General features: G+C 39.8%; 1 protein-coding gene across 1 annotated transcript in view; it reads right to left on the reverse strand.

Annotated features, from left to right (window-relative positions):
- ABCD2 (ATP binding cassette subfamily D member 2) overlaps positions 1–22,875 on the reverse strand; it is a 42,395-nt gene extending 19,520 nt beyond the window's left edge. The window contains exons 1-6 of the mRNA XM_030960513.1: positions 21,952–22,875; positions 20,401–20,581; positions 15,816–15,937; positions 12,901–13,069; positions 9,751–9,845; positions 8,190–8,335 (exon numbers count right to left, since the gene is read on the reverse strand). Coding sequence (XP_030816373.1) covers positions 8,190–8,335; positions 9,751–9,845; positions 12,901–13,069; positions 15,816–15,937; positions 20,401–20,581; positions 21,952–22,875 — 1,637 coding nt within the window. The remainder of the gene's footprint in view (positions 1–8,189; positions 8,336–9,750; positions 9,846–12,900; positions 13,070–15,815; positions 15,938–20,400; positions 20,582–21,951) is intronic.
- Between the last annotated feature and the right edge of the window lie 355 nt (positions 22,876–23,230).

Genomic DNA, 23,230 nt, shown 5'->3' on the forward strand with positions numbered 1-23,230 from the left:
ATACCTGAAGGGAAGGTGCAAAGAGGACAGAGCTGGGCTCTTCTCGCTGGTGTCAAGTGACAGGATCAGAGCTAATGGGCACAAACTGAAACAGGAGATGCCAAATGAGCATCTAGAAACAATTTTTTCACTGTGAGGGTGATCAAGCACTGAAGCAAGTTTCCCAGACAGGCTGGGGATCTTCACCCTTGGAGATATTCAAAAGCCATCTGGACATGATCTTGGGCAAACAGGTTTAGCCTGCAGGCAATCAAACACAGAACTAGAACCTAAAAAATGTGTCTGAGTGAGCAGACCATGGAGAAACTGGGAGAAGGCCGAATGATCTTGGAGCTGGGTTGCAGTTCTGAAGTTTTGGAGCCCAAGACACAGGGGCAGGCAAATGGCAAAGCCTAAGGGGCATGGGAAGAATTACTACTTTCACTTCAAGAAGGAGGTGTTGGCTATGTCTCCTACCTGGATTTTTAAAAGCATAGGGCACTGTAATGGAGTTTCTGATTGAAAACTACAGTAGGAAGGAGAAGAAAGGACTTATTCCCAGGGAAGTCGATACCAGTTGTTATTAGAGCTTTCAGGTGTCCTTCCCTTACAAAAAGCCAGCATCCTTTTAGTCTTTTCATATCCAGCTTTTTATGTCAGGCAGATTTCATAGTTTATGCTTCCCAGTGCTTCCCGTTGTTATGTAACCAAATTGATTCTCATTACTTGATATGCATAAGGCATCTGAAGCGTGCTTTATGATGCTCCTAGGTAAAATATTACTGAAACAGTAAACAGTTGCCATTCTGTTCATCTGTCACAGATCCTTGGTTGCACAGTTTCAGGGCAGGTGCATTAAGCTGGAGGAAACTGCTCAAGCTGGACTGAGTAATGGGAGCTCAGGGCAGAAACTAGGTCATGTAAACGCAACCACCATATTACTCCCTAACATGCAACTTTGTCTGTACCACAGCTAAGCTACACAGAGTTCTCAGTTAACCTCTAGGTGAATTTCTTCCCTTGGCACTGCTGTCAAAACTAAATTTTGAAGGCAAAAGAAGTTGTGGATACCCCATTCCTCTAAATGCTCAAGGCCAGGCTGGACAGGCCTTTGCACCTGGTCTAGTGAAAGGTGTCCCTGCCCATGGCAGGGGGTTGGAACTGGATGGTCTTAAAAGGCCCTTTTTAACCCAAGGCATGCTATGATTCTATGAGCTGCTCATATCAGCAAAATGAAACTAACACAGATTCAACAAACTGGCAGGATAGATCCTATAAAAACCAGCCATGTATTCAGTCCTTACAATCTATTAATGGCTTTGTAATTATAAAATGTTTGTCAAGCTTAACCTATGTACTTAAAAAAAGTCCAATGCTTATTTTTCCTAGCTTTTAAATGCAGTTTCATAAACAGTCTGGCACATAGATGGATGACTGGAGTAGAAGTTGAGTATGTATCAACGCATCTCAATTCCTCACCTACATTTGGTCCTCTTGGTATCTCCCATAGTCACAGCTTGCTCCAGACACGCTCCAGTCTGAAGGCACTGAGGGATCAAAACCCTGGAGAAGGCTGAAGTCCTTCACAAAGATCAGTTTAGCAGCAGCCCTTAAATGTTGGATTTATGTAAATACATTTTAAACCTAAGGTAAGTCCCAAAGCAGCAAGTTGACTATATACTTCAGTCTGGAATTTATGCAAGACTTTCCTTAATAACAGAAAATACCTGAAAACTGTGCTTTAATCAGCTGAGTCTTGTGTCTGGGCAGTAGAGAAGACACCTGGCATGGCTTGAGGAGGAGTTGCAGCTAATCCACAAAACCATTTCCCACCTCTGCCTATCAGTGTTGGTGAATTTTGTATGCAGTGTCCTACCAAGAGGTAGTGCCATTACTTGTGAGCAATCAGCACATAGACCTAATAATAAACATTCAAACTTTCCAGCTCTGAGTGAGCTTTCAGTGGAAATTGAGAGGTTTCACAGAGATCCTGGCAGGCAAAGCTTCCACCAACCTACAGGGCAGCCAGGCAAGAACTTTTCTGTTCTAGATGAGGCAAGATGGAACTTTCATAAATCAGAAAGAATAAGTGCAACCATTTCTATAGGAATGACAAAAAGATGAAACAGAAGAAGCTGTACCCTGGCCAAGGAGAGAGCCTGACAGCCCTCTCAGATGCCAGCCAACAGTTTCTAACAAATGGCAGAACTGTCTGGAACTGATTAATCCCAATAGAGGAAATATAAGATACAAAATAGCAGGCAATCTTTAAACCATATCTATATCAATATAGTATACGAACTATTGCACATAGTGTGAAGTGTGTTATGTTTTTTGTTAATGCTTATGTATCAAAGACCTTTTTCTCCTCTGTCAGATAAATGGTGAACTTTGGAAATAAACACATTGAAAAGGACCATCATGAACTTGACAACAGCAAGTCCACAGACAGACAGATGCAGTGTACCAGGGAGCAGGTATCTGTACAGCATGCCATGAACTGATGGCAAAGGACCAAAGGAACAAGTCGATGTGGTGATGCACTATCAGCAAAATGCTGAAGGGCAATGACAATCACTGGTGCAGTGTTGGCATGTGCAGAGTACAGCTTAACTCCACCTGACTCAACTAAAAAGATCATAGTTAAAGACAGAGCAGTATCAGCTGAAAACAAATTAGGATGTGCAGAATACAACACAGGACAGAGACATCTGAGCCAATCTAAATGAGATGAGGCCACAGAACTCATAGAGGTGTATTTGCACAGCACTTCATTCAGGCTGCTTCTCCATCAGACCACACACTAACAAGAAAGCAGTCTGATACAGAAGAACCATATAGATACATACTCCATTTGCACAAACTTCTGTATGTCACATAGGGTATCTGAAAGTGAAACACAGCAATTTTGCAAGATTAAATTGTTCACACAATCAAGAACTGTTTCAGGATGAGTGGCCACTACTAACTACTTTGTGCTTAAAACAACATTTGAGTTACACTATAATCTTTGAATTTTCATGTGCTTATAATGTAAAATTTATTTTATCACTTTATTATTATTTACATCACTTAGAACTGAAACATTCTTGCTTCATGCATCCATATGATAAATATCCTTGGACTACCTGAGGCAAATCACATTAGACATTTGGATTACTTAATAGAGGTAAGGAGAGGAAAAATATCTCTGTGGCTGATGTAATTTTGTTTTGTATCCGAAGATATTTTTAGAATATAGAAGGAAAAATGCCAGACAGGAAAAGACTTGTAAACAAACCCCAAATAAAATACCAGAAATAGAGCCAATGTATGTAAAACCAAACAGCTTAGGAGGGCCAGATAAACCTTTAAACTGTTCCATTCCAGACTGTCCTAGCATTTTTAAGAAGGCAGCAAGACATAGGGTATATAAATTTTAAATGACAAAGAACAAACAACATTTGACACTAGTTTATCTTCAGTTGCCACCCTTTTAGCATTTGATGACCCTGGCGTCGAAAGAAAGAAATGTTAGAGATCTACTTGAATGAGCAATAGCAAGAGAGAGAGAATACAGAATTGGACCATTGCTGTGACTGCTGAGAAAGTGGGTAGGTCTTCTACTAGAACGGCACACAGAATAACAAAGAAACCATGCATGCTACTGGACAAACACACAAAAATAACCAAATTAGAGTAAAAACAAGCTGGAGAGAAAGAACAATGGCCATGGATGAGGAGAAAGAAGTACAATGTATTACTCCAGGCTCTATGGGAATCAGTCCTCAAGAAAGAGAAAATGCTGATGGACATTTTAGATACGTGCTGTGCTAGGAAGACTCGAGAGTCATGATCAAAGGTTATGGAACTAACAGGGACTGCATGAGACATTCTTCCACACAAATAAGACAATATGACACAGCAGGCAGAAAATTATTAACAATTTATATCAATAACTCAGTGGTGATTAGAACTTTACTGCAACTTATGGTGCAGAGATATTGAGGAATATTCCTGTGCTGTTGTCAATGTAACCTGCAAGTATGTAGCTGTGTAATTCTGCTGGCATTTAAATCTAACTAAGAAAATGGGAGCCAACATGCGCAGAATCTGTTTCTTTACAACTGAAAAAGCTGAGACTTTTAGTTGGAGAGCAAGAAAGGCTGGAGTAAATGCTAGGAGGAATTGCCTGCTAGAGCTCTCTAATTCCATGAAGATGGAGTGAAGAGTCTGTTCCCAAGTATAAGACCATGAAGAGTCTCCTCCCAAGAATAAGACCAACAGAGTAGAAGCAGGGCACATTCTGAAGAAATAGGCTACTTTCAGACAGGTTGTGAAAGGCTAATTCCCAAGTGCTTCAGGTACATCTTGCGTCACTCTCTACAACTTCCTGAAAGGTGGTTGCAGTCAGATGGGGATTCTCCAGGCAGCACTTGAGAGAACAAGATGACACAGTCTTAAGCTGCGCCAAGGGAAATAAATATAGGCTGGATATTAGGAAAAGGTTTTTTATGGGAAGAGTGATAAAGTACTGGAATTGTCTGCATGGCGAGGCGGTGGAGCCACCATCCCTAAATGTGTTTAAAAGAAGACTGGATGTGGCACTTGGTGCCATGGTTTAGCTGAGGTTATGGCATGGGTTGGACTCAATCTTAAAAGTCTCTTCAACCTAGTGATTCTGTGTGATTCTGTGTGTGGCATATCTTCAGCATCAGTACTCATGTTACCCACTACATACTTTGTTCATTATTTATTATTTTAAATGATGTTTCTGGATTCTGATTTGAACCATGGTTCCTTACCAGCTAGAGTGACACGTGTTTATTTTTTCATTCATGCTACATTCTTGGCCAGGATTCAAAGAAGAATGCAAAGAGGTGGTTAACACAAACAAATTTTACTTGCAAAAGAGGGACAGAGTGAAGCAGAAGAAGGGGTAAGAACATCCACACTGCCAGTTAGTGAGTCTCCTATGTGATCTGACAACTTGTTGAGGTGTGACCAGCTCCTAGCACTGAAACAACAAGCTGTTTCAGGCACCAAATGATGCTTGAAGGCTCTTCAAGCCTCCACCTCTTCTGCCTGCCCTCCCTTCTGCCCACTCTCTTCTTGGACAGGCCTGTCAGGGACAGTGGCAGAGCCTTGAAGTTTCTGGGCTTTTCTCACTCTGCCCCCAGTTTGTCCCATCAGCATCCACCAGAACTGTGACTGATTACAGATCAATTCTGCAAGGCCTAGTCTTATATAAGGGGAGGAAAAAAACCCTCACAATGTTTTACAGCAAAAGATAAAACAGCAGTATAATTATATTAAGTAATCTAAAAACCCAAAAAGACAGGAATTCTTAAGGCTCTGTTTTAAAGCTTACAAACCACTAAGTAATGCTAACTACAAAGTGTCTGCAGTGTGGATGAAATTTAGAGTATACAATGAGCTAACTCATATTTTAATAAATCATAGCTTTGTATGTAGCTTTTGTACTCGAAAAAGATACATGATTTCCCACACATTTCTGGAATACTATGCTGAAACATTAAAAAACAGAAATGGAAAAAATAATCTTTTCAGTGAGCTCCTATTTACTGTGGAGTATTCTATTACTCAGCAGTCACTGTATTCTCCACCATTCATGTGTACAGATGAGGATTCACACACCTGACTTAGAATGGGCTGATGCAGAACTAAACTCAGCCACAGGAACGCCAATGCTTCAATGGTAACTGTGTCCACTAATGGAAAGCTCTTAGATCAGAGATGTAATGTATAAACACAAACACGGGGATGTCATCCTAACTTGCTGCTCTGATGGACATCCACCAACTCAAGAGCTTTCTGCTGTACCACAGTTTCACCTACCCAGCAAACCAAACAGTGAGGTAGGCTGATGGCAGGCTGATCCTATCCTACCATCTCCCAGATCCTGTCAGCCGGAAACATTTTCCGGAACACTTTCCAGATTGACAGGAACAATCTTCCCTAAGGTTATGATGAAATACAAACATGATGAAATGTAGGCAGGGCACTCTATTCTTCAACCTAGAATTCATAGAATTGTGCCTAACAAAGATAAACAAAAGGTAATCCTGATAAAGCAGCAATTTGCACAGGATTAATAAGTAAAATGGTTGCACCAGCAGGACCTTACAAAACAAACCTCTTTAATTTGGGGACAGTTTAAAAACCATTACACAAATTCTAAATGTATACTAGAGCCAGGGACAGACAAAAAACCCCAAGGGAATGTATGACGTATTTAGGCCACAAATAAAAGAACTCACAGATAGATTAGGGCAAAAAAAGAGAAAAACCTGGACCATGTAAGGCAATCCACACAAAAGCCCTAAAACTCCAGCAGATCTGCTGCAAATCTTGTCCCAAAATGTACAAACTTCAATATAAAAAGTTCTTAGTATCTCAGATATTCATCGAAGACTCTGTATGCCCAAAGAACAAATACATTGGGCAAAAAACCAACTTGAGATCCTCAAGGACAGCCAAACTGCTGTCCTTTAGCAACCCCTTCAGCCACATTCACCCTACAAGAGAAATCCCTACAAGATTCAGTCTCAGTCCCTGTCCAAATACAAGACACTTATGAGTGACAAGCCACATTTCTGATTGTACAAAACACGCTCTGACACAGCTGAATTGTCCTCCAGAGTACACTTCAGAATCCTCAGCCACAGTCAAGGTGTAGCACTTTTGCAGAAGAGCTCTGTCACTCCTTGTTGGCCCATTTACCCAGACACGGCTCTGTCCCTTGGGAAGGGAAGCACAGAGCTCATGAAGAGCCACAGGGCTGAGCTAAGGCAGTGTCCCTTGGATGCTGCAAGGAGAGCCCTCCTGTTGGGGATCCTACTAGGATGGACTGTGTATGCCAGTCCCTACACTGCACATCCCCAGTCCTACAGCTTTGGTCACCGAGGGATACAAAGACGTTAGGTGAATTCTGACTAAAACTTTTTGAAATGTTTCACAAAAGACGTCTGCTGGACAAACTCTTCCAGTACTGCAAAGTTAGGGGAAGCAGCTAACAAAGAACCATGATTATGGAATGAAATCCCAGCAGATGTGATGCAATCACCTCAAACCAGCACCTTGGCAAATTTGCCTGAATGCAACAGGAGTCTGTTTGCTTTCACAGGATAAAGGGAATGTAAGTAAAGGGAAAGGGCTGTAAGCAAGCCAGCCAGATGTTGATCTGAATAGGGGCTGGGATCACACAGAGGAAGGAGGTGTCTGAAACTCAACATTTTCTTCAAGAAAAAAACCTAGATTAGCTTTTTTTCTGAGTAAACCATTTTTAAGACTGCCCCGCACAATGGGTGTTCTGAAATAATGTTTTGAAAAACGTTTAATAAAGTATTTTGCTCCAAACTCCTGAATAAAAGTCTTGAGTGAACCAGAAAAATGACAATGCCTAGCAATAAATTATGTAGATATTTGAAAAAATCATAGACCAGTGTTCTTTGCTAGCTTCACCTGCAGCAAGGAAAATCTACTGATCAGTTCAGTATATTCCATTCATCTCAATATCTTGTACTTTTTAAACAAGTCTACAAACTGTTATCACAAATACTTCTTTTGCCCATGGGAAGAAATGAACTACAGGAAGTAAAGATTCAGTGTTTGACTTTGCTTTTGCAAAACAACATAGTTAGAGGTCTCTAAGGAGATATTCTAGAACCAATTGCATAAGAGTATATACTGAGAGTCCAACAGCATGTCAGAGTACAAAGAAAGGACAACAAAGCCAAGTTTCCATTAGTGAAATGAGCGCATATTATTAAGAAGGCAATCTGCAGTTACTGTTGGATTCGATTGTGGTCTTGCAGGGTGAAAGTTAAGTTTTGGTTACTTTGACACTTAAGAATCAAGCCACTCTCACTTGTTTCGAATCTTGGTTTTAAAAGAAATCAGATTTGAGATACACGAGGTCTATTTCAAATTTCTTTCAGACACCAGTTTGTTCCCACAATCCCAACTATCCAGGACTTCAGCCATCTGAGGAACACAGGCTCCAACATAAGTGTCTGTGAGCCCTTTCCAATGACTAATGATGCTGCATCACCAATGAGAAAAGAGCTCTTATAAATACACTTCACACACCTGAGGCTGTGCTTACCACCTTTACACTTGGATGTATACATCACAGATTAGAAATATGAGAAGAAGGGCCAAAATTCATGTAAACAGGTAAGAGGCACCACCTTCAGCAAGACACATACCTTTGTGGTATATAAAACATGTGTTGTGGAGGGGGCTTGTAGAGAACTCCTTCATACACAGGCCATAAACCACTTAAAATTCTGAAGAGAGAACTCTTTCCACAGCCATTGGGTCCAGTGATTAAAAGATTCATCCCCTCCTCGACCTGCAAAGGGGATGAAAATGCAAAGATATTACTACACAGTGTATGTGGCACAAGAGATTCCAAGACCCCTAAGAGGGGGTTACATAAGCATTTATACAAAATTATCAACCAATTTCATTGATTAGCTGCATGTATTCTGGAAGCAGTGGCATTAGATAAAATATGTGGGCTGAGATAATGCAAATAATCTCCTTTATATCTGACTATTTCTATAAATAATGTTTACAGTAGTATATGGTAGTAATATTTATAGTAATATATTATTATATACACGTTAATGTAATATGTGATATAATTACACTACAGCATCAATACATCACAGTCAGAATCAATTGTTCTAATGCAGATTAGGTCCAAAGGTGTTAACAGTGTTTCAAACAGTATTGTGCCTATCTGTGATATTAACTACAGGTATGGGAGGTCAATCAAGTGATTTGGAAAATTTATTTCACATTGCCATTTCTCACTTAATTACCTATGTTAACTTGGCTGTGATGACAAGTGATTTTTTTTACTCATTTGACTATTACCCTGTGTACATATGAGTGTATATTTATGCCTAATCACAATGTCATTATCTATGTTTTACAGAAATATACTGACTTCTGTATTTTCTTTGTTTCTGTCTCTTGAGATGAATAAATCGAAATGCCTGCTTGATCATAAGGTTGTAATTTTACAATTCTGAAATTCCTGCACTGAAGTTGTTGCAAGTTTTGCCATAGCTAGGACCATTTCCTCCTAGTTTCTAATTCAGAGGAAAAGGAAAATCCTGCTTTAGCTAAATTAAAAGATGCGCTGGAATTGTTAAATTTATTTCTGGTAACTTCAACTCTTTTTAAAAAGAACAACACCTACACTGGAACATCAGATCAGGATACATCTGGGAATAATTCAGTAAAGGTCACTGGTTAAAATTGTGAGCAGGTACCAAGAGGTGTCTGGAATAGGTTTTTAAAAACAATACAAGCTTCTGCTGAGTTAATGCTCCCCAACTGGACTGGTGAACTATGCTGTCAGCTATCAGTCAGTACTGCTCTTTGTGGTGATCAGGAAAAACTACAGGTTTGATTTTTTCACTGTTGCTGTGGCCTCAGACTTTTAAAGGAGCCTGTGTGAGTAAAGCACCCCAATTTGACTGAATTTAACTAAAGGTGGATGCACACTCTCATGTACACCTTTGAAAATCTCAGGTTAGTTTTTCACCTGGAAACAGCAACAGAAATCCTCCCTTTTCTTTCTCTGAGCAGGAAAAACTCCACATGTCTGCCTCTATTGAGCTACTATGCCTACCTTTCTGGACTTCCCCTTTTATCCATATGCTCCTCCAAGTACTTAATATAAGATATATGAATTCTGTGCTGTTTATGTTAATGTGATGGCAACAATCAGAAGATTCTTGCATATCATCTTACTTTGAAGTTTAGTCTGGAAACCACCACATCGCCATTTGGAGTAATTATAGGAACATTTTCACAAATAATTCCTTGATCAACATCAATTACTTTCCCTAGAAAGAAAAAAAAGCCAAAAATTAGAGTTTGTGAAACCCTCCATTAAGCAACGACTTGTGACAGCCTCTGTGCACAACTGAGTATATTTTCAAGTAAGGACTGGTGTTTGAGACAGCTCTTTTATGTGCTCCAGGTTCCCCTATTGGAAAACCTGGATAATAAATCTTAGCTAGTCCAAAAGACACTGTCAACAGTAGCCAAGAATGTGCAATGAAACCCAAATTTGATCCTAAACACAATGCACAGTAGGCATCATAAATATGTGATGCACTATAAAGATGTGTTCATTCAAATTCTACTTGTAGTTTCTGTATTCTGCTTTAAATAGCTGTTTAATATCAAGCAGTAAAAAAGTTCAAGGACAGCCTTAGCCACAGGCAAACCAGTTAACTTTCTTTGAGGATTTAATTAGGAATCACTACCAGCTATGAAAGCTGAAGCACCTTTCAGTCTCCTCCAGCAACGAGAGCAAAGGAGAAAACATTTAATGGCTTGCTTCCATCTCTTTTTGATGCCACAGACACTGTAAACGTGTCTTGTAAGTATTTGCAGAAACTCATAAAATATTTCAGTCAGGTAGATACACTTGGCATTTGGATTTCTGGCAAATTAAATATACAATCTCTACTGGACATCCGGATACTCCGTAATACAAGGACCTTGATATTAACTGCCCTGGAAAGAGTAAAAGAATGAAACTAACTTCTCAGACATCTGTTAATGGTCTTATCCAACAGAACCCAAACAGCTGGATTCCTAGAAAAATATTAGAAATTACCTTTATAGACAAGATGCAAAGGGAAGATATTTCTCTTTCTATTAGAAAGCTGTTTACTTAAACTAATCTGAACAAAGAAAAATGCAACAAAGACCAAGTTAGTTAGTTAATTATAGAACATTCCGATAGCATTTTCTTCACTTAAGCTTAGTCTTACATTCTTCCTTTAGAGGCTCTTTGTTCAATTGATTTTAACTTTGCCAAACCATAACAACCTGGGCAGAAATTTTTATGCCATGTATCAGTCCAAGCGTTCTTTTTTCGTAAAATAAATTTTACTTAAAACAGCATGAGATTATGGGGGAAAAGTGTTTTTCTGTTAAAAATAAATTACTTTGATATAGTGGAGACACTGTAGTTAAAATAAATCTATGATAAAATATAGTCAGCTAGTAAGAATTAAGTGAACTTAATTCTCATTTCCTAATCCTAATTTCACAGCATTTGATTGCAACTTTAGCACACTTTTAAAGTATATTTATGTGTAATCAGAAACAAAATTTGACAGTATTTGTACAAGATGTACAAAATTCTGTTTAATTTTTAAAATTCTGAATTATTAAATATGCTAGAAGGCAATATTATTATTTTCACATTTGCTGACAACAGTAAATGCAAGGCACAAAACAGACACTGCTTAATTACAAAGACTTATACAGGATGATTGAAAAGAAAATCAGTATTATGTGTTCAAAGAGCCATTAGGGAAGCAGAATATTAAGATTTTTCTTCTCTAACAATGCAGGCACACACAAGCATGTGAGCATGTGCACTTTTATCCACACACAATCCATTCTTCAGGGATTTCTGAAGCATTGCAACCAAAAGAAAGGAGGAAAACCAGTATTACAATAGCACTTGTCATAAAAAATGTGGAGCCTGTGGCCTAGATTCATCTGGCCTAAATTCTTCCTAAATCCTTGTGCACAATGCTTGGTCTTGGCTAGCTGCCTCTGAGAGCTACAACTACACAAGAGCAAATGCTTGTCACCATGGCTTAGGAGGAATTCAGACTGGATGAAAAGTGTCTGTAGGGGAATGAAATCCTGGGAAAAGGTTGCAGAGAAAAGAGGAGTGGGGTTTAGATATAATAGACCTAAAGGGAACATGAAGAGCACACTTGCATACATGAAGTGTATTTGGTTTTGGTTTTAAACACAGTTATCTAAAAAGAGACCCAGATTACTTCATTGCTCCATGAACTACAAACCTTTTCTCATGCACATAACAACATGTAACAGTTATAAAAATCCATTTCTTTAAACATCAGCCAAGCACTACTAAGATCTATAAGATTAAGACATCAGCTATTTCCATACCTATCCACCATGCTGCATCATACTTTGTTATAATGAACCTTGTCAGAGGACCTTTGAGAAATATGAGCTGAAGGGCAGCACTGTTGAAATTGCTGCAAGAAGTTATTTCACAAAGAGCCCTTTGGGGCCTATAACTCTACTGAGGCTTAACTTTTCAAAAGCTAAAGGAAGAGAACAAGGCTTTTCAACACCACAGAGGGCAGCAGCAGAAATGCTATGTTGGGAATATGAGGAAAAACCCATTGCAATAGCTGCCTTTGAGTACCTCAGAGAGAAGCTGGATGCAAGAGGCAGAGAGAGGTGGCACAACAAGGAATGGATGTACACAGAAAATGCTCCAGGGAGGGTGGAGCAGAAAGACAGAGGCACCAGAAAGACAGAGGATGGGGTCAGGAGGGAAAAAGTATATATTGATCAGATCATTTGGGAGGTGAGGAGAAGGGTGAAGTTATCATTTTCAGTTGAAGATTCCCACTAAATTACGAAAAAATGAGCACAGGTTGATCTTTAATCATGGAAAATGCAGTATTTTTGGGAAAAACTACAGAACCAATCTGTCTTTTTTCCTCCAACCTCAAACAAAATAATGTGATGGCTGAAGATGAAAATGTTACAGTCTCAGCTTTCTGAAAAAAATGAATGGTCTGAGGAAAACAGGCACCGTCAATGTAAGAATACTAATATCACCATCATATATAATAGTATAGTTGAAATGCCTTTTCATTGAAAGTTTTTACAGAAAACATTTGAGCCATTTTGTGTATTAGAAAAGCACACCACAAGGATAGAGTTAGAAGGAAGCAGGGGGTTAAAATGAAAGGCAACATGATCTCTGGGGCATTAAGGCTGAGAGGCTGATTAGCTACAGAAAAAAACCTCTGTTCACCTCCTGTCCCACTGTTCCATGCCTCCTCCACCACCCCTGGGAAATTCATACAAATATGAATTAATTACCTTTGATTTCTAAGGGCCCATCAATGTGTAACTCTGCCTTATCTTCACTCCTGCTGTTGTTTACAGACCCTTGAATAACAGCAGTTCTTTTGTAGATGCCTCTCTTCACCTCGTCAAAGACTGCAAACATGTTGTGGACACGGGCGGTGTAGCCTGCAAGCTCAGTGACCTGAGAAACAACAAACACCTCATTTCAGTTATGCTTCACAAATTCTACAAATTAAATGTTTGGCCAAAGATCAACATGAATAACAATGCTGATCATCACCCATCGACTTCCATTCCTTGAAATGCTGTGCTAACCCATGTGCCACCTGTAGCTTCTACCAAGCAGCAGACAGGACAGCTGAGCTAAGCCCATGTAAGCTGTGATAACTCCAATAAATGAAGAGGTTGCAGAGACTGTTCATTTCTGTAGTCTTCAATGAACAGAGAACAGCCACTAACATATCTGAAAACAAAGAGGCTGGTACACAAGAAAAAACCAAAATCTCTGCATTTTCCAGCAAAAATAGAAGTCCACAGAAGTCAGGAAAAAAGGCATCTATAATTACTAATGTTTACTTGCTTGTATTCCTGAAACCTCCTGTGGGAGAAGCGTGCTTTTCTGTGTAAAAGAGGCAGCATCAGGGCACCCTAACCTAAAATACAGTACAAACCAGAAATGAGTCTTCTGACACCTTAGACTAGAACTGGGCATTTTTAAGATGGTGAGGTCTCTTAAAAGGCTTTCTCCTTTTTTGGGTTTTTTTTTGGTCCATTTGCCACAATTTTCACCTGGTGAAGACAGAAACAACAGATCTCTGGACCCTGTAACTCCATATTCATGGGCTATTTAAGAGGTCCCAAAGAACTACCTCCATCTGCTGGTAGTAAAGAATTATGCCAAGGCCTTTTATTTTAAATGTATTATTAAAAGGATATATTTTTATACAAAATGCAGAGAGGACAAGAAAATCAGATCAAGATTATAAAATCCTTGGCTTGCTGTGATTAAATACATACACCCCATGACTGAGTTCACTCACTATGGTGTATATAATTGCAAGATTATTTGAAATAACTGGAAACAGTTCCATAATTCTCCTGTAGGTTTCACTGTTTGTGCTAGACTCAGAAATGAGTGCCAGCTCTGGCCACATGACCATCACTCCACCAGGATGATGGAGAGAATCCTGCATGTGATAAATGAAACTCCTACCAGCTGTGCCCCAGGAGAACCATAACATGTAGTAAGCTTCTATACCATGACTGTAGAAACTCACTTCGTCCAAACACTAAATACCACCACCTAAACTACTGACTGCAAAGAAAAGTTGAGCCCACCTCATTTGCACAGTGAATTACACTGACTTGAAGGAGGCTGCCTTGGTGGAGGAGGTGGGCAAGACCTGGAACTGCACTACCACTTGACATGGGTTGAAGTACAAGTACACTGTGCTTCAGAAACTGCCTGAATCACAAAAAGGGAATGACAATGTGGTTGAAGTACTGCAGGGTCTTTTGAAGAGAAACATAAATGTAAAATTAAGATGGAAATTCATGGAATGGCTCTTTGGTCTCATGCTGTCTCAATTAGTATCTTACCATGTTATAGACAAAATCAGTTTGTTCAGTGCTTCCTCTACTATTTTTGGCTACTTTTTTTGACAAAAAAATAAACTCATGTACATTATATAAATGACTTAAATGCTGAAAACAAAACACATATTACATCAGTGTATAATGGGTTGTCAGTATCTTGACAACAGAGATCAAGGAGGGGAACAGCTAGAAGAGAATAGGTTAAAAATCACAGCCCATTCAGACTTCTGAAAACAGCACAGACACTGGCTTTGTCAAAGTCTGTATCTGAAGGTGCCAAACCACCCCTCCTCTGACAATTTACAAAGCTGTAGCTGTTATGGCTGGATTCCAAATAACAGAATCCATAGTCTTTGATTAGCTGCCCAGCTAATGCATTCCTCCTCACACTGCACTGGGAAAAGGGGTTCCCACCAAAGGGATGAGCAAACACCAATTCAAATATGAAGAACAAACATTCAGAAGGAAATGTTGAGATTAATAGCACTGACTCACTTTTCTTTGGCTTAACAGCCGGCATTTAAAGAAATCCACAGGAGAGACAATAGATTAAAGCATAGCTCTACTGGAATTTGGGTAAGGACCTGAAACAACATCTCTGATCTTCTGGATTAACATTCTGTACTTCTAGAATACTTGTACTCCCAAAGTGAACTTTTTCCTACTAAAATTTCTCTATTTTGAAAAATTACTTACAATTTAACACGTTCACAAGATACTGAAAACAGCCTTACAGTTCAAGCGGCCCATAAATAAGCATTCAATTCTCCTTGTTTTTCATACAGAAACACGTTGGTTGCCCAGTGAGGTAGAGATACCCCATCTCTGGAAACATTCAAGGTCAGGCTGGATGGGACTCTGAGTAACCCAAAAATAGCTGAAGATGTTCCTGTTCATGGTATGGGGAGAGGGTTGGACTAGAAGACCTTTAAAGACTCTTATAATTAAACTATTATATGCTTTTGTGACAGTTCCAACAGAAGAATCCCAGTACACTGAAGGCAGCCCAAATTCAGGTCTGTGCTCCAAACAGAAGAGGAATTTGAACCTTTATCACTGACATTCCAAGAACTTCTATTACTCTCTGATGACACCTGATCACAAGTATTAAAAATGACATCTACACATTGCACCATACACGCAACTGTGCACTTTAGACTCTATGTCAACTTAACCCTAAAGATTAACTACCAGTTCAAATATCTCCATGGATTTAGTTGCAATACAATTTGCCTTTAAAAACTGCACTACATTTAAAAAATATTTTATATTAAATGTAAATTGTTTTTCTTTTTTTCCTCTTCTGTTTCATGCATTCAGGATGTACATACCTCTTTGTATGAAGACATAATCCTTTCAATAGCATCTGCTCCAGAGATCAGCAAGTTTCGTGATGTAGTAAAAGCTTCTGTTCTTTCACTAACCATTGCCTGCTTCTGCCCATCTTCCAATTCTGAATGTAAAAAAAAAAAGTTTTGTTAAAATATTCTGCTGATAATTATCTCTACAAACTAAATTATTATTGCAATGTGAGCTATTATAGAGCAGGCTTTTTCTTTTTTTAAGAAAAAGTTTACTCTATGAAGACAACCTTTCAAAAAGAACTAGGGAATGTAACTACCATATCTTGGTCAAAAAGAGTTTGGGAGCATATGGAATTCATCTTGTTAGGCAAAACATCCTGTTATTTTATCTATTTATCTACATGGATCATTGTCCTTTTAATATGTCATCCTACAACATAAATTTTTCAAAATATTCAAAAAAAGTGAAACCTAAGCAATGATCTGAAACAGATTTTGAACATAATTTTTAACATTTTTGTGATTATTAATTTTCAACCTTACTTATTACCGACTTCATGTAGAAGGAGCCATTCACATTTGTGTAAATCTGGCAACACTATTATATTTCTGTAAGAAAGCAATAAACTCTCTTGGTATCAAAGGCATGGTTTCAATAGGATAACTCTCCCTCACAATGAAGTTTCTCTTTTCATCTGACCTCAGAACACAGGTGTGAGGCTTTATTTATGACAATGCACCCTGTTAACAAGAATATTCTTGCTCCAAAGAAAGGACTTGTCTCATAAGAATGTCAGCAGCATTAGGCAAGGAGAAAACAGCAGCAGAACTTGTATATACAAGATATGTGAAAAGTAAGTATATTTAACATATCTACGTACACCATATTGCTACAATGGGTCCCACAGATTCAAGTTGCAAGGTTCGTTTCCTGAAGGAAACAAGATTTAAAAAGAAGTGCCTGACTATTTTGAGGCTAAATGTTGTTTCAGTGCTTATAATTGCAACTACCAATCACTGATGTAGTAAACCAGTGGTATAGCAAACCACTTTTAAAAATTTTCCACATAAGAGATTTACAATGAAAGATCTAAAAGGTTTTCTGCATCACATAACTATAGATGCATCTCCATAAACTGCTTAAATCTTTTGCAGAATGGGATCAGGATATTATTTTTTTCAAAAGTTTGTAAAGTTCTTTTTAAGTTTCTTTTTTAAACTAAGCTGATGCTAGGAATCGTGCTAGGCAGGGAAACAGGTGGATGCACTGTGGCTCCTGTTCTAGCAACTGTTACCAACACCCATGTTTCCACAGTGCTCACGATCAAGAAAATCTAGGAGGAATTCCTTGCAGGTGTAATGCGACCATAAATTTCATGGGCTAAGTGAAGCAATGCAAGAGTAGAGTAAACAGCATTTTCTTACTCTCACTTCCCTGACAAATCAGATTCTAGAAATCTGGTGTCTGAGAATCTACAGGGAGTACCAAAGCCAGATGCATCTCTCTGTCTTTATTAGTTAAATCTAAATGTTATTCTGTTTTCATTTACACATCCATAAAGGATTCCTACACAACTAGATCACTGAAATACACTGTATTACAGTGAAATACAATGGAATAATTATTCAATATATAATTAATTATATAATAATACATTATTAATTATATAGCAATTATTTATAATTTAATTATTATTACTGTTATATACACTGGAATAATTATTTAATATAAAAATAATAAACAGAATTAATTATTTCACTGTATTTCACTGAAATAATTAATGAAAAACTTTAAAAAATTGCTACATCATAACTTTTCATATATATGTGTGTGTGTGTATATATATATACACACACACAGAGAACATCTATGTTATTTTTCCTGGGTTTAATTATGATGTTTTCTCACTTCAGTTCTACATCAGCACACTGTCAACTAGTTGTATGCAATCTTGCTGAGACACAATGAGAGAAAGGTTTTTAAAAAAATATAGAAAAGCTCTTGCAAAGAAGAGATTACAAAATTCTTACTGATGTGGCTTTCACTTCAAAAAGTTATTTCCACTCCAAGAAGAATACATTTAGTGAATAGGGAGAATTCAGGAAATTCATTAGTAAAAGAGGATTTAAAATTTGTTTACTTCTGACACAACCAATTTTTGTTGATCTTGTTGGAATTATAGCACATGCAGCCCATGCTATCTGGAACCACCACAATTAAATTATCTAGGAATCAGGTATGGTTTAACTGCACTGATTAACATCATTCCTCCTTCATGTAAATGCAGTATTTACTGAGGGCTGCTTCCAGCACCCAGGCCAGCTCATCTAGCAAGAGTTTAAGGATCTCTACAAGCCACTGCATCAGTCAGAGTAGGGATATTTAAAAAATTGAAATTATACAGAATTTATGAGCACTTGACAGGCCCAAAAGACAAACTCTTCTATTATATAACCCAGCAATATAATTTTTCTTGAACTTTTTGTCCAAAACATTTTTCATATGGCTGGCCTCCTGTGTTTGAAAGTGTCACATTTTAACACACAGACTGTCTATGTTTCATACAGAATCTAACATTTCCATTTTTCTTTTCCTTTATTTAGTTGATAGTCACACTTATTTTATAAACAAAAATAAATGTTCACTGTGTCTAGAGAAATCAAAGTCTTGCTTCAAAAAATAGTTACTCTCCATAAACTGAGACACATTGGGAATGTGAATTGTTTAATACAAAAAGAATAAGAAATGTTATCAAAGAGAAATCTTGTCTTTGTCACCTAAATTCTTCACTGAAAAATATAACACAATTTTAAAATTTCAGTCAGAAATATCACTGTCAAAGATACTTTTCTTCTTACTGTTCAAAGATACTGTCACTGTTCTTTTTTCTTATTACTGAAGAATTATTGTTTTACTTTTTCTTTCTCTTCCCTGAAGAAGTGTACAAAATTTATGGCTTTACACCAGTAGTCTCAAGTCTCACCATGGTACCAGTTTTATACATTTCCCTGACTCTTCTGATTTATCCTAACACAAAAAATCAGCTTGCTTCAGATGTGAACAAACTTTTGTGTGATCTGCAAAAAGCACTGTTTTCCCAAGCAGGTCAATGGTAATTTCAGCATAATCAGGTGTGCTTGATTCTCTGAATAGCTGTAATACCTCACACTGGTCTTGACAGTGCTGCCAGTATTATGTTTGTGAACCACCATTATGGTAAGCCCCAGAACTCAATAATAAACCTGATGTTTTAATAGTTTAGGATGCTGGTAGCAAATATAAGTCTGCTTTAAAATGTGAAAATGTGAGCCACTGCTGCATCTTTGCTCTCTCCTACATTTGAAATGTATTTAACAAAAGAACAAACATGAGTAACAGGAATGTTATTTAGTTTAGCATGAGTACAAGTCCTTTTTTATTCATGCTCTAATACCAAGGAGATATTTACAACATGTGGTTAAATGCTCCTTTTCTTGATTGCACTCACTCCCATCTTAGCAGAAAGACCCTTATCACTTTTTCTGTTGTGCTGATAACCTTCCCTGTGAGGTGAAATGCCTTTGTATGGCCTCTTCAGTTTGGAACAAGACATCCTGATATTTTTGAAGCTGTTCCCAGGATGCCAGCCAGGGTGCTGATGTAGTGCCCTCCTAAGGCACGTGATGGGCAGCAGCTCAGGGAGCTGAACACCCAGCCCTGCTCTGGCACAACTTTTTAGTGAGACAGCTAAACCACGTGGGCACTGCACAAAGCCATCCCACAGCTCACACCAAGCTTGTCCACTTGGACAGTCCTGACTTGGAATACAACTTCCATGAAAGAAAGAGAACTACTGCACAGAAAAGAATTCACTCATTCCTAATTCAAAGTACACAATTTAGAACTGATCCTTCTGAAGACTTTGTAGGATTCATGTTATAGGAATCCTATGAAATTTGTAATATATTAAGTTCTAACTGTGCATGAGGAAGCCTGTTAAACTAAATTAACCAACAGCCCTCCTTAATACATTTCTTTTTGCTCTCTCTTTTTTTTTTTTTAAATAGCGTCTGCAGCAACAACACTACTTGATCTCATTTCACTTCCAGGAAAATTGTGATAGGATGTCAAAAATGATACCATCCTAGCCTGGAATCTGAATATTACCTTCTCTTCTCCCAGGGAGTCAGGGAAAATCAACGGTTTCCAAGAGGTCAACAGTAAGAGAAAAATTACCTATAATTATCTCTAATTACACCGTGGTTTATGGAAGGAGAAGACAAGCACTCTATTAAAAGTTCATAGTATCATTTTGCAAAAGGAGATACTGTAAAAATCAGCTTGCCATTCCAACAGTGACTAATGGAAAGGGAGACTGCAATAATCATTACAATCTTGTGTGATACCAGGATCCTCTAAGTCCTGACTTCATACTATTTATCACACATTCCAAGTTGGATCATTTGCTCAGCTGACTTGCTATGCTTGCAAGTTATACATAAGACACAGATGTTGTAAGAAAGTCTGTGAAAAATAAACCAATGTGAACAGCACTCAAGGGAACTACAGTCTTTTGAGGACATAACTTTAAAGAAACATTTAGAAATTCGATGTTAAAAAAGATGTTATTACCACCATCTGCAAATCCCGTTGCGGTGATGATGGGCACAGCGACCATGATCATACCACAGCTACTCCAGACATACTTCATCAGGAACTGCTCTATCATGATGTACCATAAACGTTTGGACAAAATGAGATTCATTTGATCTGTCAAATCCTTGTAGCTTTTTTGCAGTTGTTTCAATTCTACCTACGGTTAAAATAATAAAATAATTTATACCATGAAACAAAGATGGACTTGTAGTACAAGATACGCTCTCATGTGTAGAAGAAATAATCAGTACTCAGAGTTGTCACTTCTGAATCACAACTGCCATGTGGTACTTCACACTCACTGTGCTGCAGTATCACAACGAAAGTGCACAGCTTTATGGAAGTCAGTGGACCTGGTTCTTATTTACACCACTGTCCCTCGACAGAACACTGGCAGGTTTTCAACTCTTTTAAGATCTCTAATTCATACAGGAACACCACAGCAGTCACAACAGTTCATTCTAACAACCAAAATAAGATTGATTTAATGTCCTTTTAATAAAGTTGCAGCTGTAGAGTTTCACAGCAACTGAAAATTATGTTGGAAAGCATTTGGGAATCAATTATCTTCAGTGACTTAAAGTTGCAGGGTTGATTCCTGAAATGCTGCTTGTTTTTGCAAGCAGTCTGGGGAAAGAGAGAATTATCCCAGGAGGTTTAACAAGTCAAAGACAGTTGCAAGTCAATATGTATTCAGTTCAAGCCCATATATGTGGGGATTGAGAAAATTTATAATTTAGCTGCACTTAAAACACTATTACAGGCAGCTTTTGAGAACGATTGTGTCTACAAAAATAAACCATTAGTGTTATATAATCATTGCCTGAACTGAAAGAGTAATACTTCAGGCTGGTTTCCAGCTTTCATTTTCACTTGCATGAAACAACTTTTTCCCCCAGTTGTGTTTGAAAGGTATTACAGCCAAACTTTACTTCTAAAAAAATATGAGGAGTCCCTTTATAAGGTGGCTTTAAAACAAGCTACTAGTTTATGTAACTGTGATTGCAGAAGTACTGTACTTATGCTATTTTAAGACTGGTGACTACATCTTTGCTTGGCTATGTGAAAGAGTGTCAAAGGTTGTAGCATGCTCTGAGCCATCACAGAGTTCCCCCTAGACCTTCTGGTGTGCCATGGTTGCTATTTCTGCTCAATTAAATATGGTGGTTCATACCCATGGTTGGAAAAAAGAAGTCTGGAAAAGTTAATCAGAACGGACTAGGTGGGGAAAACACAGCAAGGTAGATTAGTTTTCGAGATAAGCATAAGATCCATCTGCAAAACCAGAACGCTGTCAGAGTTCAAGGGAACTGTGATCTGCTCCCCCCAGACACTGCTCCTGAGACGGCACTTCCTAAGAAATGGGAAGTGCCAAGCTGTAAACAAGTTTAAATGTCAGAGGGACCCAAAATGCTCAAGAAGTACTTGAGTACTTCTTGCGTACTCAAGAAGGGCATCAGGGGAAGCATGGGTCCACTCCAGCACTGCAGGATCTACCCCAGTGCTCCCAATTCCTCTCCTCCTTACCTTGTGCCCTCGGTAAAAGGCAATCTCTTCCACGTTGGCGATGATGCGCGAATGTATGAAGCGCAGATAGCCCTTCTTGTGAGCCTCCTCAGCCACCAGTTTGCCGAACTTGGGCGAGCAGGCTTTGAGCACTCGGGCCGTGGCATAGACGACGAGACCGGCCAGGACTGTGGGCCCGATGGGGTTGGCCCCCCGGGACCGTGCTGTGCGGATGAGGGTGTAGGAGGTGAGCACAACATCCAGGATGGGCTTGGTGAGGTTGGAGTAGAGATGCGCCACGGACTGTGAGAACATCATAATGTCCTCGGTGAGGGACTGGTCGGGGTTAGCCAGCCGCCCGTCCATGCTGATCACTTTGTAGTAGGTTTGGTTGGCAAAGTAGGTCTCGTAGGCGTGATCCACCAGGCGCGTGCGGAAGGCGAGGGCCAGCTTGCACTCCAGGTACCGGATGGTGCTGTTCACGAAAGTTGCTGGGATTGCGATCATCAGCCACTTGATTAACTTGAAGATAAAGCTCCTGGGCTTTTTCTCCACAATGCTCTTCACAATTTTTCCATCGAGGGCGGCCACATAGATGGAGAGGAAAGTCCTGGATACCAGAGCAAACGAGTGGAGACAGAGCAAGCCCAGCTCGGCACTCACCAGCTTCGGGAAGAACAGTCTGCGGAGTTCCAGCAGCTGCTTGAAGAATTCCGCGTCCACGGCCGGAGCGGCTCTGCCCCGGCTGCCGGCGCGGTGCGAGACCGCCCGGCCCGTCTCATCGTGCGCGCCGCCTCTGCCGCTCGCCCGCTTCACACGCCCGCGGATGATGGGGTAGAGGATTCTGAGCCCGTACGCCGCGGCCAGCAGGCACGCAGCCTTCTTCGCGGCGCCCGCCCTGCTCCACTGCACCCGCCGGGCTGCCGCATGCAGCATGTGGGCCATCCTGCCCGCCTCGGCACCGCTACGTGCCGCTCCTAGCGCGGCTGGCTCATGCTCGCCGGGAAGGCCGGTCCCGCCGGGTCTTCATCGGGGCGCTGGGCCCGGCCCGCCGCCGGCCGCCGAGCCGTGACAGATGCCGAGTGAGCGCTGCCTCCCAGGGGTGATGGTGCCTTCAAAGCGCGGCGCGTTGCACAACGCAGCCCCGCGCGGCGCAGCCCGCCCCGCCGACCACCATTGGCTGCGCCGCGCGGGGCGGCACCGGCACCGGCAGCGGCCCGGCCGCTCAGCGCCGCCGCCCCGGCCACAACCGCTATCGCTCGGGGCGCGGCCGCAGCGGCGGCAGCAGCGGCACCGGTCC

This window comes from Camarhynchus parvulus, chromosome 1A (genome assembly GCF_901933205.1).
Source record: "Camarhynchus parvulus chromosome 1A, STF_HiC, whole genome shotgun sequence".
Classification (NCBI taxonomy): domain Eukaryota; kingdom Metazoa; phylum Chordata; class Aves; order Passeriformes; family Thraupidae; genus Camarhynchus; species Camarhynchus parvulus.